This window comes from Lipotes vexillifer, unplaced genomic scaffold (assembly GCF_000442215.2).
Source record: "Lipotes vexillifer unplaced genomic scaffold, Lipotes_vexillifer_v1.1 scaffold263, whole genome shotgun sequence".
Taxonomy (NCBI): Eukaryota; Metazoa; Chordata; class Mammalia; order Artiodactyla; family Lipotidae; genus Lipotes; species Lipotes vexillifer.
The window spans coordinates 3,422,243-3,440,247 of NW_006796752.1; the positions used below are offsets into that span (position 1 = coordinate 3,422,243).

General features: G+C 51.6%; 2 protein-coding genes and 1 non-coding gene across 7 annotated transcripts in view; 2 read left to right on the forward strand and 1 right to left on the reverse strand.

Moving 5' to 3' along the window:
* Positions 1-797, reverse strand: part of CAMK2N2 (calcium/calmodulin dependent protein kinase II inhibitor 2) — a 1,493-nt gene extending 696 nt beyond the window's left edge. The window contains exon 1 of the mRNA XM_007468951.1: positions 462-797. Coding sequence (XP_007469013.1) covers positions 462-630 — 169 coding nt within the window. The 5' untranslated portion in view covers positions 631-797. The remainder of the gene's footprint in view (positions 1-461) is intronic.
* ECE2 (endothelin converting enzyme 2) overlaps positions 1-18,005 on the forward strand; it is a 30,437-nt gene that overhangs the window by 7,288 nt on the left and 5,144 nt on the right. Inside the window, exons 1-10 of one of the 5 annotated variants that reach the window (XM_007468948.1) lie at positions 9,350-9,526; positions 9,795-9,881; positions 10,229-10,364; positions 10,584-10,799; positions 11,261-11,385; positions 11,502-11,648; positions 11,802-11,867; positions 15,650-15,838; positions 16,524-16,666; positions 16,950-17,064. In XM_007468948.1, the coding sequence (XP_007469010.1) occupies positions 9,488-9,526; positions 9,795-9,881; positions 10,229-10,364; positions 10,584-10,799; positions 11,261-11,385; positions 11,502-11,648; positions 11,802-11,867; positions 15,650-15,838; positions 16,524-16,666; positions 16,950-17,064 (1,263 nt within the window). In that variant the 5' untranslated portion in view covers positions 9,350-9,487. Of the gene's footprint in view, positions 1-9,349; positions 9,527-9,794; positions 10,020-10,228; positions 10,365-10,583; positions 10,800-11,260; positions 11,386-11,501; positions 11,649-11,801; positions 11,868-15,649; positions 15,839-16,523; positions 16,667-16,949; positions 17,065-18,005 lie in introns of those variants that run through there. The other 4 variants (XM_007468947.1, XM_007468945.1, XM_007468949.1 and 1 more) reach the window with 4 other exon arrangements.
* TRNAG-CCC (transfer RNA glycine (anticodon CCC)) lies at positions 5,410-5,482 on the forward strand. Its single transcript has one exon. It is a non-coding gene; the product is annotated as a tRNA-Gly (tRNA).

The following is an 18,005-nucleotide window of genomic DNA, read 5'->3' on the forward strand; positions in this document are numbered from 1 at the left end:
TCCGATCCTGGCACTAACAGAGCCCCTTCCCCATGCAAACAACCAGGACAAGCGAACCCCCGGCCCCCAGCCCATTCTCCAGTCAGACATCCCTCCCCACCCGAAGGTTCTTCCGTAGCATACACCGACTCAGCGTTTGCTCCCGAAGAAGCGGCCCGTCGCCCCATGTTCCCACTTCAGGCAGCCCCAAATGCCCCGGCCGGCCCCTCCCCTTCGCCCGGGTGCCAAGGCTCTACTTCCAGAGGTGGAGAGCATCGAATCCGGGGCACTGCTTTCCCAGGAGAGGGGAAGAGGGGGACACAACACTGCAGCAGGGACCCCCCCTCCAACCCCGGCCGGCAAGCGGCTGGCTGCGCTGGTCTGCGGCAAGAGCTGCTGGCGCTTGGCGGGGAACTGCAGCCGGGGGGCGCCCGGCGGAGGGTTTCTGGGTCAAGCGACGACTCCGGGCCCCGGCCGCGTACCTCTCTTGGCTCGGCCGATCTGGCCCAGCTTGGGGGGTCGCTTGGCTTGGTTGCCCGCGAAGAAGGAGTTGGTGTCCTGCAGGCGGCAGCTGAAGGAGAGGTCAGAGCCCTCGGGGTCGGCGCCGAAGCGGCCCATCTTGTCCTCACTGTAGGGCAGGATCTCGGACATGGTGGGTGCGGGTTGGACGCGGGACTGCGGCGGGGCGCGGGCGGCGGGCTAGCTGCCGGACCGGCCCTAGCTCAGCAGGGGAGCCGGCGGAAAGATGAAGTCATGCAGCATCCGGGGCTGCGGAGCCAAGCGGGGCGTCCTCCCCCGCGCCTCCGCCTCCCGGGCCGCTGGGCAGGCGGCGGCGGCGGCGGCGGCGGCGGGGACCGGGCGGAGGCGGTGCGCGGGGAGGCGGGGGTGGCGGCGGCGGCGAGAGCGGAATGACGATGAGCGCCCGACTGCCGCAGAGCGCGGCGGGCGGGGCGCAGTGGAGGTGGGGAGGACACCGGCCAGGGCAGGGAGGGAGGCCGGCCGCGGGGGTGGGGTGGTGTGCGGACAGGAGCGGGCCCAGCTCTCTGCGGAGGCAAAGGAGCGAAAATAGGAGGGTCCTGCCATTGGCGGGACTGGCTGCTGGGCGAATGGTACCGGCCAACGGGTGCAGGAGGCGGACGCCGGAAGCGCTGCGGGGAGGGGGGGGGGCGTCGGATACGGCGGAGATGTGCGGGAACCCGCAGGACGCGGGAAAAGCTCAGGCCAATAGGTGGTGCCCCCGCCGTTGGCGCGCTTTTGTACAGGGTTGCTCTTCGGATCTTAAACTGTTCATCTGGAGCCTGTGTTTCTCTGACTGTCCTCTGTTTCTGTCTGTGCCTATTTATATGTCAGTCTATCTCCATGTGTCTGTGTCTCTGTCTCAGTGCCCCATATCTCTTTGTGTCATGGTCTCTGTCTACGTCTTTCTCTTAAATGTCTCTGCTCTTCTGTATCTGTCTCCATTCTTGGCCTCTGCGTGCCGTAGTGACACATGGGGACCTCAGGGTCTGGGAGAACCGCAGGGCGCGGCGGGCGCTTTGAGCCCGAGTTTCGGCGCCAGCAACAGGGCTGGGGGTCTCGGTCTCTTCTTGGAGGATTCTCGGTAACTGGGCCGACGCGCGCTCACCAGGGCAGCCCTCCACCCCCAGCGCTGTTGCAGCCGCCGAAACTCGGGCTCAAAGCGCCCGCCGCGCCCTGCGGTTCTCCCAGCCCCTGAGGCCCGCGCTGCGCTTGCAGTGTAGGAGGAATGAATGAAGGCGTCGCGGGGGGCGCCCTGGCTGCAGGTGACGCGGGAAAGCCCGGAGCGCCTGAGGACGCGTCGCGCGCGCGAGTTTGTGTCGGGAGGTAGAGGGGGAGGGATAGAGGACGCCTCCGCCCTGGGTGCGGTGCATCGCGTAACAGCTCTCGCCTCAAGGACTGTAACGCACCCTCTTCTCTCCCCCCCTCCCCCTCTGGCCGTCAGCGGCTTCGTCACCTGCTCGCTAGCCCACTGGGGCTCTGGCGCAATCTCTGGCCTTGGGGGAGGGAGGCGTCTCACATTCGGTGACAGTGACGACAGCGCTGATAAGGGTAATTATCATCCGGACGTTCAGTCCATACTCGAGGCGGAGAGTTCTCCACCTTCCCCGAAGCGCTTTTCCTCCCACCCTCTAAATCACTTAGCTCCTGGCGCTGGGTCTCCTTCCTCCAGCAACTCCTCACCACGTGTTAGTCCTGGGGACACAAAGGCGAATGCCATGGTGGCTGCCCTCAGGACGAGGTTGGGAAGTGCCAGAGTTGCCTCTGTACAGGCCTCACTAAAGACCATAATCCTATCCCTATCAAACCCTCCTCTGCTGTGTCCTAGTCTCTGGGATGAGGGCTGAAGCTAGAGGTGGAGGCCCATCTGGAGTGAGAGGAGCCTCCAGACCTGGAAGGACAGGAGAAGCTGGAGCTCAGGGTCACTAGGAGAGAGTCCAGAAAATTTCACCCCTGCAGGGGGTTGTCCAGCAATGGGTTCCAATCCAGCCTCTGCCACTTTCTGTGTGGCCTTGAACTGATGGCCCCACAATTAGTTTTTAAAAATTAGTTCGTTTGTACCTGTAACCTTTTAGGGAAATTTGGAAAATCACACAAAACCTTTCATATATATCCTTCCCATCTTTTTCTCATGCATTTGCATAATATGCATACCTCTCTGAGCCTCCATGTTCTAGTGTGAAGCCTAGAGATGATAGAACCTACATAATGACAGTTTTGTAGATGAACTTGTCATGAGGTGAAGTGGTTTGTCTCAGGAGGTAATGAGCTGCCCCTACCAAAAATGCTAAAGGGGCCATCCAGGTTCTTGCCAAGAATAGGATGAGAGCACTGGGTGAGGAACTGAAACATTTCTCGTTTCTTCCCTCAGAATGAGGGAGCCTGGAGGAACAACGATTTAACTTGGAGATCCTTCTTAAATAATCTTAGTCCTGTAAGGTACATGCTGGATTGTGATTAAAGCAAAAGACATAAGTGCATAATTGTAAAGATATAGTAATATACGTTTCAGCTATGTTGTGAAAATTTGGAGGGAGTTTTTTTTTTTTTTATAAATTTACTTATTTTTATTTATTTATTATTTTTGGCTGCGTTGCCTCTTCGTTGCTGTGTGCAGGCTTTCTCTAGTTGCGGCAAGCAGGGGCTACTCTTCGTTGCAGTGAGCGGGCTTCTTGTTGCGGAGCACAGGCTCTAGAGCGCGGGCTTCAGTAGATGCGGCGTGTGGGCTCAGTAGTTGTGGCTTGTGGGCTCTAGAGCACAGGCTCAGTAGTTGTGGAACATGGGCTTAGTTGCTCCACAGCATGTGGGATCTTCCCGGAGCAGGGCTCGAACCCGTGTCCCCTGCATTGGCAGGCAGATTCTTAACCACTGTACCACCAGGGAAGCCCTGGAGGGAGTTCTTTAAATTATGCTCCTTTACTTAAATTCTGATGTTCTGCATCCCTGACCGTGAGATGGAAATTCATTTTCACAGCTAAAATGAAGTAAAGTTTGCTTGGATTTTTGTGAAAATGCATTGGATTTCTTTTGAAAGCCCCTCAAAACCTAGTGGGATTAATCCATACATTCTCAGAAGAATAATATGCCTTTTGGCAGTTGAGTATTAGTGACACTTTTATTCAAGTGGAAACTGTAGGCCTGTGTAGTGGGTTGAACAGGGTCCCCCCCTAAAATTCATGTCTACCTGGAATCTCAGAACAGACCTTATTTGGAAATAGGGTCTTTGCAGATGTTAATTAGCCAAATTAAACTAAGGTCATACTGGATTAGGGTGGGCCCTATATTCAATAACTGGTGTCTTTGTAAGAAGAGGACAAGAGAACAAGACATATACACACATGAGAAGGCCTCGTGAAGAAGCAGAGATAGGAGTGATGTGGCTGCGAGCCAAGGAACACGTAGTGTTGCTGGGAGCCACCAGAAGATGGAAGAGGCAAGGAAGGATTCTTCCCTAGGGCCTTCTGAGAGAGCATGGCCCTGCTTAGATTTTGGACTTCTCACTTCTGGAACTGTAAGAGAATAAGTTTCTGGGTTTGTTTGTTTGTTTGTTTTTGGCTGCATCACACGGCATTAGTTCCCCAACCAGGGATCAAACCCACGGCCCCTGCAGTGGAAGTCCATCACCCTAACCACTGGACCACCAGGGAATTCATTATAAGTTTCTGTTTTAAGCCATCCAGTTCATGGTACTTTGTTACAGCAGTCCTAGGAAACAAATACAATCAGTTACAAGTATTTTGGGGTCATCTTTTCACATCTCTCATGATCATGTTTCTCCTTTCTTAAGCTCTCCCTGGACCCTTTGCTCCCATCCTGTCCACTCAAGGTAAGCCTACACCATGAGGGTATTTCTGGGACTCTTCTATTTAGCAGAAGCTGATAAATCACAAAAAAGAATGAAGCACATCTGTGTGGATTGACATAGTAAGATCTCCAAGGCCTGCCAAAATATCACCAAATAACAAGTGTAGAGTATGATATCATATGTGTGTATATATACGTATGCACACTTACACACACACACACAGTAGTGTATTTAGGTATGTAAATGCATATAAAAGAAAGAGCAGGAAGGATACATACCCAACTGCTAATAATGTTTATCTCTGAGGATGGTACTGGGATCCTGGCAGAATGAAGTTCATCTTTTATTCTATATACCTCTGGAGTATATTACATTTGCAATAAAAAGGTTTTAGTGATTTTTTTTAAAAAAGGTTTAAAACCGATGATATAGTCCATTTATCAAACATCACACTCTGACCCTAGACAAATCAGTTGACTTAGAAAGGAGATTAGTAGTTAACAGCATGGAGTTTAGATTCAAATCAAGGATCTGCCTTCTCCCTGATGTGTGACTTTTAGGTATGTCATTAAGCTTCCCTGTGTTGTAGGTTCCTCATCTGGACAGTGATATTGGTAGACTCTATTTCATTGGGTCATTGTGAGGATTAAATAAGTTAACATACATAAAGTGCTTAGGTAAGTGCTAGACAATAGATTGTTAGCTATTATACAGAAAAGCATAAAGAAGTTAAAAGTAACCTCATCATTAGATATATTCAGTTTCACATTTTGTTGCATGTCCTTCCAATCTCTTTTTTCAACCTATGCTTTTTTACGTTTTTGCTTCAATAAAATGAGATTTTGTAATTCTTTTTCTCCTCCACTTAACTCTATATGGAGAACATTTCCCGATAGTATTCTCTTCTTTTCTATCATTTGTAAATGTTGCATTGTATCCCATTGTATGGATGTTTGATTTATTTAACAAGTCCTCTACTCTCAGACATTGAATCCCCTCCCATTTTTTTTTTTGTTATTATAGACAGTGCTGAGATGAACATTTGTTGTAGGAGAAAAATGGCCCAAATATTTAATAGCTCTTCCAATCAAGAAGTAGAATCTGGGACTTCCCTGGTGGTCCAGTGGTTAAGACTCCGCACTCCCAATGTAGGGGGCCCAGGTTCGATCCCTGGTCAGGGAACTAGATCCCTCATGCCACAATGAAGATCCCATGTGCCGCAACTAAGACTCTGTAAGCCAAATAAATAAATATTTTTTTAAAAAAGTAGAATCTATTTCTCCATCATTGAATCTGGGCTTGACCACCTGACCTGCTTTGCTCAATAGGGACATTAGCAAATGTAATGCAAGCAGAGGCTTGAAAAGTGTTTATGTACTAGGGCTTGCCTTGTTTTTTGTTGCTGGGAATCCTGAGACCACCATATGAAGAAGCCTGGGCTAGCCTCCTGGGGAAGGAGAAACCACATAGAGACTGGGCCCAGCCATCCCAGCTGAGGCCCAAGCATGTAAATGAGGTCATTCAGCTACACCATTCATCTCCTGGTGAGCTAACCCAGACCTGAAGAACCATCCAATCTACTGAACATGAAAAGTAATAAATGTTTGCTATTTTAATCCATGAAGTTTGGGGAGGTTTGTTATGCAGCCAAAGCTAATTGATACAAACATGTTGTAGATAATGATTATTTCCTGGAACAATTTCCTAGAATTCAACTTTCTGGGTTAGAAAATATGTACACATACCTTTTGATTCATATTGCCAAAAAGACTGTATCAGTTTTATAAGCCACCAGCAGTATATGACAGTGCCCACATTCCCCAACTTTGTCAACACTGGACATTAATGTGTGTTGTTATCTTCATGACTATACTGTTCTTGTAAGTTAACACATAAACATTTTCCATTCCCTCTCAATTCACAGTCAATTTAGAGAAAAATAGACCCCAAAAACTTACTCTCATAGGAAAAGAAGAGCAGAAAAGAGAGAGAAAATAATAGTGAGAGAATAAAACAGAGTCAAAGGTTATAAACACAGAGGAAAAAAAAATAGAAATATAGAATGCAGTAGGGACTTCCCTGGTGGTCCAATGGTTAAGAATCTGCCTTCCAATGCAGGGGACGTGGATTTGATCCCTGGTCGGGGGAATTAAGATCCTACATGCCTCAGGGCAACTAAGCCCACATGCTGCCGCAATAAAGACCCAGCACAGCCAAAAGAAAAAAAAAGAATAGAGCAACCTCCAAGCCTTTTTATACATAGGGTACTTAACATGCATTCAGGAATAGCTGTGAAACTAATAAATGATTTGGGTCATCAAAGAGCCATGGAAAGGAAATGTCCATTTAGGCCAAACCTAGTGAAACTGGGAACACTGTAAAAGCAGGTACCGGCCTCTTTCTTATGTGGTTGCATTTAATTCTTACAATACTCTGAGATAGGGATGATTGTTCCCACCTTACAGATGAAGAAAAGTGAAAGGTCAGAGCTTTCAAATAAATTAATATAGATTATACACCTGATAAAGAGTTGAACCAGATTTGAGTCCAGGTCTGTCTGGCTTGAAAACTATGTGCTTCCCCTTACTCTTCCAGAGATGTGGAGAAGACTATCAACTAATGCTGGGAGGAAGTATATCCTCCTTTTGATTCATATTGCCACCTGCTCTTCAGAGGGCTGTTAGATTGCCTGGGTTTGAATTCCAGCTCTACTGCTTACTAGCTGTGTGACTCAGCCTCTCCATGCCTCAGTTTCCTCATCTGTAAAATGGCTTCATAAGTGCCACAAGGATAAATGAGTACATCAAGGTAAAGCACCTACAGCAGTGGCTGGCCATGGTACAGTGCTGTATAAGCTGGCTACTTACAGCACGTCATTGCAGCAGCCATGGGACTATTCTAATGAACCTGTTGCCAGAAAGTCCTTACAAAGTGGCTTTGCTTATACTCACATGGCTATGTCATGGTGGAATTTTCCACGTGGCAGGGCTGACCCTGCTGCCATGTTTCGCTTCATCCAGGCTTGGGGGAGAGGGGAAGAGGTGGGTGATGTGATGTCACATTGTCATCAGACTGAACATGAACAACTCCAGAGACTTGTCCTATGTGGATATCCCAAGGTCGTGCTGCTGCAGACCACAGTGTGGCTGGATGTGAAAGTTCCTTGCTCAGGGAACCCCTGACTAACCTAGAACCCATGTGCCTACTCTACCATCTGGGAAACAGAACAGGCTTCCTCCAGCCGTACAATTCTCATTTCTACCTATAGGATTTTAATAACAACAACAACAACAATAATAATAGCAGCTAGAGTACTCATTACACGCCACACATTGTCCTAAGCATTTTACAAGTATTGTTTCATTTAATTCTCACAACCATCCTTTGAAATAGGTACTATTCTTATTTCCATGTTACAAGAGAAGAAATTGAGTCCGAATCCAGAATCTTTCATCCTAACTATGACACTGTACTGTCTCTTGTTTGAGAACATGCAGTTTGGGGTGGAAAATGCCAAAAGACAGCAATCCAACATTTCTCAGCCTGATCCATTCATCACCTACCCTCTCTCAGCCACAAGAGCATTCCATGTTAGAAATGTTAGGTTTGAGAACTGAGGTGAGAGTCAAGAAATGGGTGGTGGGGCTTCCCTGGTGGCGCAGTGCTTGAGAGTCCGCCTGCCGATGCAGGAGACGCGGGTTCGTGCCCCGTTTCGGGAGGATCCCACATGCCGCGGAGCGGCTGGGCCCGTGAGCCATGGCCGCTGGGCCTGCGCGTCCGGAGCCTGTGCTCCGCAAATGGGAGAGGCCACGACAGTGAGAGGCCCGCATAACGCAAGAAAAAAAAAAAAAAAAGAAATGGGTGGTGGGTTTGCTACCATTCCAAGCCTTCTCAGGTCAAATCCATATACTCTTTTGCAAAAGAGAGGTGGATGAGGATGAGGCACTTTAAAAATTTTTGTGGTAAAAAAACAAACAAAACAAAAAACTAGGCACTCCAGTGAAGCAGACTGCAACACCACCAGGCTTGATTAAGGAATGACAATATGGAAGGCAGATGGCAGATGCATAGATGCCACACTATTGCCTTTCAGTTAAATATTGCTTGGTGTGTGGGGTTTTTTTTTTTTTCTTGTAAACCTCCCAAATAAAGTGATTTGCTTTCCTCAAGTTAGAAGTGTTAGCTCGTCTTTCCTTTAAATATCTGTGCATAGCTGTTTTTTTCCCTGCCGATTTGTTACCATCTGTAAACCTTCCTTTGTGAGATGATCTGATGACAACAATTATCTTGGAGAGTAAAAGTGCAATCTTGAAACGACATGTAAGGGTGGACTCAGAGTGTGGGCTGTGTGTACATGATGCCCGAGCACTTTGTGTGTGTAGTATGTGTGTTGTGTGTGTGTGTCCAGAACCTCAGTATAGAACATATGTTGGCTCTGGGTGCCTGGTGCGTGTATACATTTTGTGTGAATATGCAGTGTGTGCATTCTGTGAGTGGTGACTGTGTGTGTGTGTGTGTGTGTGTGTGTGTGTGTGTGGACCGTGTGTCAGGCTGAGTGCCTGCCTGTGTACTTTGGGTCTATGTGCTCCCTGTATAGATATCGTGCTGACATCCTGAATGTGGGTCACCTCCTCCGTTCTGCTCATGTGCTGGCTGAAGAGGGGCAGTGCAGACAGCTGGGGGAAGACGTTCTCCATGAGAGCACAATTTCTCAAAGGTGTTAAAGGGAATGGGGAGGGCCTGCAATCTGGGGAGTTGGGCCTGGGTCAGAGGAATGTAAATTCCGGGAGTCTTGCAAGAGTGTGTTGCTGGGATGGGTGCTGACCACGAAGCGGAGAGGGAGTCTCCGGCGTTTCTGCAGGGCGGCTCGCTCTGGCTGGGGCGGCAGGCTGGGTGCAGCTCTGCGGGGCGGGCCGCGGGCACCCGGAAAGAGGACCGGGCGCCGGGCGGACGGCGGGGCGCGGCAGGCGCGCTCCTCCCCCTGCCCCACGTCTCCCCCACCCCTGGCGCGGCGCCGCGGGGGGAGGGGGGCGTAGGCAGGCGGGGGCGGCGGCGGCAGCGGAGCAAGAGGCTACGGCGACTGCTGCGATGAAGGGCGGTGGCGCGGCCGGGCCAGGGGCCGAGGCCACGGCCCGGGCGAGGGCCAGCCGCCGGGAGCCCTAAGGTGCCGCCGGCCCTGACTCCACCATGAGCGTCGCGCTGCAGGAGATGAGCGGCGGCGGCAACGTGAGTGGGGGCCCCGGGGGAAAGGACCGGGGTTGGGGGGAGGTAGAGGGGCATGCGGCGTCGGGAAGGGGTTCCGGCTCGCGGAGAAGGGGCTGCGAACTTGACGGGCGGGGGTCGGAGGGACCCAGGCCGGAGAGCCCGGCGGGCCGGAGGGAGGGAGCCCGCACTTCATGCAGGAGGGCCCGGCCGGGCAAGGGGCGCCGGGGCAGGGCAGTGAGCGCGCAGCTCTCTCTGCCTGACCTGGGTTGGCGCCCCGACTGTCTGGCAGATGGTGGAGTACAAACGCGCCACGCTGCGGGATGAAGACGCACCCGAGACCCCCGTAGAGGGCGGGGCCTCCCCGGACGCTGTGGAGGTGGGCAAGGGGGTCATCCCTGTCTCACCAGGCCCCTGGCCTGGCATGACGGCCGGCACACCCGGGAGCTCTGGGTTGCCCTGGAGGGTCACCTGCCCCCACCTCCGCTCCATCTCTGGCCTCTGCGCTAGGACTATGGTGAGGCGATTCGAAGTCATGACGTTGCACAAAACAGGCTGAGGGATCATCTCAGCTTGCTTCATTGCCCCTGTGCCCCAAGTTAACCCCATTAGCGTCTTTGCTTCATGGCTCTGGAAACTGCCTGAGCCTTCACCCTCTGGGAGAACTTCTGTGATTGGGTCGCCCACCTGCAGCTTGCTAGCTCCCGGGCCTCCTCTCTTCCCCAGGTGGGATTCCGGAAGAGGACAAGACACCTCTTGGGCTCGCACACCCAGCTGGAGCTGGTCTTGGCTGGTGTCTCTCTACTGCTGGCTGCACTGCTTCTGGGTTGCTTGGTGACCCTGTGGGTCCAGTACCACAGAGGTAGGTGGGCCCACTCCTGTCATCAGCTCTCTTAGCTTGGGGGCTCTGGAGGCATAAGGAGCTGCTAAGGTTCTCCCTGGGTGGGGCCAGCCTTCCCCCAGCTGTTCTCCCTCCTCCCAGCCTTCCAGCTGTCACGGCCCCTCCCAAAGCATTTGCCTCTCCCAGACTGACTGACAGTCCCCCACCCCCCTACCCCCCACCCCGTGTCCCCTGCCACAGACCCATCCCACAGCACTTGCCTCACAGAGGCCTGCATTCGAGTGGCTGGAAAAATCTTGGAGTCCCTGGACCGTGGGGTGAGCCCCTGTGAGGACTTTTACCAGTTCTCCTGCGGAGGCTGGATTCGGAGAAACCCTCTGCCTGATGGGCGTTCTCGCTGGAACACCTTCAACAGCCTCTGGGACCAGAACCAGGCCATACTGAAGCACCTGCTCGGTAAATGGGCCTGTCCGGGAGGCACTGAGCCAAGTACATGCCTTGTTCCCAGCACAGGGCTCGGCACTTAGTAGGTACTCAAGAAATGTCCATGAATGAATGAATAAGTGGATGACTGCCACCACTCCTGGCGTAGGGGATGCAGAGAGCAGGGGGCTCCTGAGGGGTGGAGATGAGTTTGAGGGGGCAGACCTCTGAGGTTAATGAAGGGACTCCTCTCTGCACTCTGGAACACTGCTGAGGTGTGGTAGGCACCAGGGAGTCCAGAGTGCTTAGAGATCTTTGAGAGTCTCCCTGGACAGGGGAGAGGAAGCTACTCGTTGCTGTGGCAGACAGTCTTCCTGGGTCTACATTAGGAGGACTACCCCCTTGAGAAGGCAAGGAGAGGGATCAAGCAAGGGTCTAGGACCCCTCTTAGCAGTTAGCATGGTTGCCACCCAGACCTGTATTCTATTCAACAGAAAACACCACCTTCAACTCCAGCAGTGAAGCTGAGCGGAAGACACAGCGCTTCTACCTCTCCTGCCTACAGGTGGAGCGCATTGAAGAGCTGGGAGCCCAGCCGCTGCGAGACCTCATTGACAAGGTAGGCCCCCCGGGATGGGCTGCAGGTGGGGGAGCAGCACAGGCCTTGGGAGAGGATGTGGCCCCAGAAAGCTTTAGGGGCCCCTGTTCCAGAGGTGCCACCATGGTCTCACTCAGATTGGTGGTTGGAACGTTACGGGGCCCTGGGACCAGGACAACTTCATGGAGGTGCTGAAGGCAGTAGCAGGGACCTACAGGGCCACCCCCTTCTTCACTGTCTACATCAGTGCCGACTCTAAGAGTTCCAACAGCAATGTTATCCAGGTACTGGGCTGGGGAGGGGTGGGGAGGGACTTAACGGACTATTTGCTGAGACCAGACTCCCCTCCCCTGTGCTGGGCTGGCTGGGGTGGCTCCCCCCGCACAAGAGTCCAGATTTCATGGGGGGAGGACTCACTCCTCACCTTGCTATTGCAGGTGGACCAGTCTGGGCTCTTTCTGCCCTCTCGAGATTACTACCTAAACAGGACTGCCAATGAGAAAGTAAGGAGCATCCTCAGAATATCCACCCTGACCCCCCTGTTGAGCTGGGCTGATCCCTGTTTACTTTTCCCTTTACCCAGGGTCAGAGTGTCGAAGATGAGCCTATCCTGTCACCTAGTGAGCCGACTACCATTCCTTCTTTCTCTCTTCATTCTCCCCTCCCTGCATTCTTCCCTCCCTCCTTTCTTCCCTTCCTTTTCCTTTCTCCCTTCCTCTTCCCCTTTTTCCTTCCTTCCTTTCTCTTACCCTTCCAGGAAAACATTTTACAGGCACCTACTATGAGACGTACATTTCAGAGCCACTGTCATAGGAAGCTTTCAGTGGAGATGGGTTCACAGACCTAGATAGCTGAGAACACGGCTCAAAAGAGGGCCTCTGGGACTCAGGAGAGACCTGGCAGCCAGCGAAGTTTTCCTAAGGAGGTTGCATTTGAGCCAGGCCCTGTAGAATATCTAGGACTGGGTGAGGGCATGCTCAGATTTTAAACAAAAGTGTTTAAGAAGGAAAAGCTAAGGCGTGTTTGGACCACAGGAAGGGGTCCAGTTTGGCAAAGGGTAGAGCTCAAAGCAGATGAGAGGGTGGAAAGGTGGGTAGGAACTAATTTGGGAAGGCAGTATGGCTGGGTGTGAAAAGTAGATGCAAGAGAGGGAGCCTGGAGATCAGTTAAGAGTTTCTGCAGTACTCCAGGCTCTGAGTCTGTGAGGACCCAAGTGGCGGAAGTGGCAGAAGGAAAGTCAGGAAGGGGAGGATGCAAGAGACATAATCAAGGCCAAATCATGAATTGTTGTTGCCTGGATGTTAGAAGAGAGGAGTAGAAGGAGGAACAGGTAAAGGTAGTTGAGGCTGTGCACCTGAGTGATGGTGGAATGAAGGGGTCCTTAGAGAATTCAGGATGCCTACAGGGAGAACCAGCTTCGAGCACATTGGGGAGGTGGTGATATCACAGGAAAAAGGCAGACTTTGAAGTCAGACCTTGATTTTAATCCCAGCTTGGCAGCTTGGTGCAAGTTGATTAAGCTCTCTGAGGCTGTTTCTTCATCTGAAAAATGGGGATCACAGCATCTACCTCATATAGTGCTTGGAGGCAGGAGGAGGATGCAAGTTTACGCTTCTGCACGTGGCAGACCCTTAGGGAGTGGGAGCTGCTCGTTTCAGACGTGTGAGTGTGAGGGAACTGGGTACCATCTCTGTACAGAGGTCAGCAGACAGCTGTGAAAGCTGGGTGGGGTCCTGGAGAGAGCACGGGCCTGGAGGGAGCCGAAGGCTTAAGGGGCATCTCCTTAAAAGCCTAGACAAAGGCTTAGGAGAAGTGAGAGAAAGGGCAAGACTAGAGAAGGAAAACAAGGAGATCCTTGGGACTGCCCTGGTGGCGCAGTGGATAAGACTCTGTGCTCCCAACGCAGGGGGCCCGGGTTTGATCCCTGGTCCAGGAACTGGATCCCACACGCATGCCACAACTAAGAGTTTCCCTGCCACAACTAAGGAGCCCGTGTGCTGCAAGTAAGACACAGTGCAACCAAATGAATAAATAAATACTTTTTTAAAAAAAAGAAGGAGGAGATCCTTGTATTTCAAGGGCAGCGGGAGAAAGAGACTTCTGTGGGGAAGGACAACCGAGAGGGGGGTTTGTCCTCCCATTCGCTCCCAGACACTTACCAAGCATCCCTCAGCCAGACCCTCTGCTACCATGTGGTGAACAAGACACTGCCACTCAGTGGGAGAGAAGGCATGAAATGGCCAAGTGCAGTTATCCTTTGTACAGTTGCTGGGACTGTTGTAAGAGGAGGAGCATGGCATTCCGAGAGTGCGGTAACAGGGAGCCATCCTGGTCCTAGGGTGAGGGTAGGCTGTGGGAAGGGAGAGGGTTCTAGGCAAAGGGAACAGCTGATGCAAAGGCTCTGAGGTGGGAAGGGGTGTGACTTATTGACAGATCAGAGAGGGGAGTGGGAGGGGAGAGTGGGCCAAGTCCTTCTGGACAGGTAGGTGGAGTCATGTTATACATAAACACTATGGGTCAAGTTTAGCATTTATCCCAAAAGAAATGGAATAGGAAACTCAAAAGTGGAGAGTGTTATGAACAGATGTGTGGTTTTGATTTCACCTGAGTCAGGGGAGGAATTTTGAGAATTCAGGAGAGAACCACATGGTCTGACCCCCAGGAAAGGGCAGGAGAAGCCTCGATTTACCTCTCAGTGTGTCACCAGTTGTCTTGGGTAGGAAGTCTCCTGTGCCAGCATCTAGGGGAAGCTGTAGTGCCAAAGGAAGTCTTGGGAATTCTCTGACGGTTCAGTAGTTAGGACTCCGCACTTCCAATGCCAGGGCCCTGGGTTTGATCCCTGGTCAGGAAACTAAGATCCCACAAGCCGAGTGTCACGGCCAAAAACAACAACAACAACAACAAAACACATTAAAAAAAAAAGGCAAGCCTTAAGCTGAAAGTAAGGAAGTAGGGAGAGAGGGGTAAGTGAGTTGGGGGGCGGGGCAAAATCACTGGTTGAACGAACCATCCATTTTAGGAGCTGGGATGACTGGAATTGGTATGCAAACCTCTTCTTCTGACAGCAGCAGCAAGTAAGAGGGGAGGTGGGAAAAAGGAGTTATTTTGAATATCTTGATATTTGAATATTTTGAATATTTTGCAGAGAATGGATATTAAGGGATCTAAAACTTCTCAGTAAAGTGGAAGAGGAGATGGCCTTTGGCAATGAAAGGAGCCCCGGGTGGGGCTTCAGGGCAAGACTGAGAGTGGTCCCTGGGAGGAGGGCCACAGGAAGTCAGTGCTGAGCAGGGCTGAGGGTCTGTGCATGGGTTTTCATCCATCAGTCAACAAATATTTATTGAGCACCTACTATGTGCCAGATGCTGTGCTAGAGCCTGAGACTACAGTGCAGAACAGAACAAACAGCCCCTGCCCCCATGCAGCTCAAGTGCCAGCAGGCTCTGAGGCGACAGGGGTTTGTTCTGAGCCCAGGCAGTGCTGGGATTGTGGCCCTGGAGTCCTCAGGCCTAGGCCACATTTCAACTCTGCCATCTGCTAGTTTGTAGTATGAGTCAAATCATGTAATCTTGCCAAGCTTCATCTGTAAGATGGAACTATATGGAGTTGCCGTGGTGGGCGCAGGGTCAGGGGAGAGATATATTACATGTAAAACGCAAGCAGAGAATTTGATACATGTATATACATGTAGTCACTAAATATTTCTTTTCTGTGCTTTTCTTCCCATTGGAGACCAGAGGGGAAGGCAGCAAGTTTGAGGCCTGGCAGGATGGGAGGTAGAAGGAAATTGAAGCCACTGTGGACCAAATTCCCCACTGCAGTCCACTCAGCTCTTAAGTGAGGGCACGAGGTCACTGACGGGCTGGGAAAAGTAGAAGGGCTTTAGGAAATGAGAAGGCAGAGCAGTATGGGAAGTGGATCCATCCACTGGACAAATATTTACAGGGCTCCTGTGCTAGGCCCTATTCCAGACCCTTGGGATACAGTGGTGAATAAGCCGCTGTAACTTGGAACAGTGCTCTCCTGGAACTTACCTTCTCCTTGGGGAAACAGATGATGAACAATTGCACAAATAAATAAAAAAAGATCCTAGCAGATGGTGATAAGCAGTATGACAGAAATGATGAGGGTCATCCAGGAAAGCTTCTACGAGGAGGGTCTGCAGACGAGACAGTGAGGAGGGTGTGCAGAAGAGATGGTGAGCAGGGGCAGCAGCCAGAATAGTCATCTTAGCCTTGGGCAGGACTTGTTGCTGGGCTCTGAGGATGACTTGGGGCCTTGACAGGTGCTTACCGCCTACCTGGACTACATGGAGGAGCTGGGGATGCTGCTAGGAGGACATCCAGCCTCCACGCGGGAGCAGATGCAGCAGGTGCTGGAGCTGGAGATACAACTGGCCAACATCACGGTGCCCCAGGACCAGCGGCGGGATGAGGAGAAGATCTACCACAAGATGAGCATCGCAGAGCTGCAGGTGGGGCAGGCAGGGAATAGAGACAGCTGGGGGGGGGCCAGCCCCAGCACAGGCCACGCAACTTCCCTTCATGCCATCTGTCTGAGGCAGCCAAGCCTCTCCTCATTTCCTTGCTTTCTCTGAGCTTCCCAGCTGAACTGTTGCTATCCTGGAAGGAAAAGTGGTGTCCATTTTAGGGCACCCCCACTGGGCCATCCCTTGGTCCCTTTCGTATTGCCTGGGGATGCATAGAGGGATTATGTTAAAAATCCATGACAACTTGTACAAGATGTCCACAAAACAATCAGAAGAGAAATGGAAGCATCTCCTGGAGGGCCCTTACTGTGCCAGGCATCAGCCTCTTAGTCATTGGATTATGGAAAAGTTGGGTAAGGGGGGGTTCTGGAGGAGAGGCCAGGTATGTAGGGACCCTGGGTGGTATCTGGGGAGTTTGTTAACTGTCTGAAAGATACTTGAATATCTGCAGTCCAACTAAATATCACACATGGTGGTTTTCCTTGTATGATATGCGATTGGGTTCCCTGATTTAAGGCCTGAAAACGGGTTTATTGTAGGAAGGGGCCTCCAAGCAGCTAGTAGCTGTTGCTATGACAATGGAAAGGGCTCCCAGCTCCAGTGTATCAATGGGGGAGTGGTCTGCTGAAAGCCAAGGGAGCAGGGACGCTTGAGATTTTTTTGTTCACAGGCCCTGGCGCCCTCCATGGACTGGCTGGAGTTCCTGTCCTTCTTGCTGTCACCGCTGGAGCTGGGTGATTCTGAGCCTGTGGTGGTGTATGGGATGGATTATTTGCAGCAGGTGTCAGAGCTCATCAACCGCACAGAGCCAAGGTGGGGGGTGGAGCCCAAGGTGTCAGGGGTTGGGCTCAGGGCTCTGTGCAGGCTCTTCCCTCAGGCCGGGGCTTCAGGGGACCCACTTGTGGTCTCTATTTCCACACCTAGCTCCAACCTGACTTTTACAGGCAGGTGTGTGGTCCCAGGGTAAGAGAGAGGGATTATGGGACAGCTCCCACATGTGCCTCTCGGGACTCCTGCTGTCTGCAAGCTGGTAGAGCTGGTTTGGGGTGGAAATGTTACCTGCCTTTACCTTATGTTCTGGCTACCTGAATGCCAGTGTCCTGAACAATTACCTGATCTGGAACCTGGTACAGAAGACAACATCAAGCCTGGACCGCCGCTTTGAGTCTGCACAAGAGAAGCTGCTGGAGACCCTCTATGGCACCAAGAAGGTGGGCTTTCTGACTCTGCCCCCACCTTCCAATCCAGTCAGGCTGACACTTCACACCCACTGTGTGTCAGGCACCATTTGCACATGGAGCATAGAATTAGGAATCAGGCTGCCTTGGGTTCCATTCCTAACTCCTCTATTTCTTGGCCTATGGGACCTTGAGCATATCCCCCCACCTCTCTGACTCTCCATTTCTTGGTCTGTAAAACAGGAATTTCTTGTGGGGTTGTTATGAGGACTGAGTTCACGTAAGTGAAGCACCTACCCAGTGCATGCTATGTGTAGGCACTCAACTTTGATGATGAGGGTGAAGGAGAGAATGAATAAATGCAGTTCTTAGTTTCAAGAAGCCCTGTTAAGTGGGCGAAGGAAATGTGTAAACAAACATTATATTGTGGGGTGATAAGTGCTCACACTGAGTGACAAACCTTCTTTGTATTGTAGGACAGAGGTGGAGACAGCACATTTTACCTGGGGGATGGGGGGCATTAGGAAAGTCTTCTCTGAAGAGGTGACATTTGAAGAATGAGTTCATCAAGAAAGCCAGGGAAAAGGGATTCCAGGCTGAAGGAATACGATGTGTAAATTCCCAGAGGCCAGAAGGAGCGTGGTAGTTTTGCATGTGTTCTGGCATGACTTTGAGGACAGGGCACCGGAGAGGCCGAGGGTGGTGAGGCGGGCCTGGGCAATCCTTGGAGGGACCTGAACGCTGTGCCTAGGAAGCCTGACCTTGATTCAGGGATGGAGAACCTGGGATGGTTTTAAGCAGAGGTGTAACCTGGTTGGATTTATGTATTAGATCATCTTTCTGCAGCTAAATGGAAGATGGATGGAGGGGGTGACAGGAGGGGGATGAGAATGAAGTCGAGTGTCTAGTTAGGAGGCCACTGCAATCTTCAGGCAAGAGATAACAGTGTTATAGGACAGGGAAGTGACAACGGC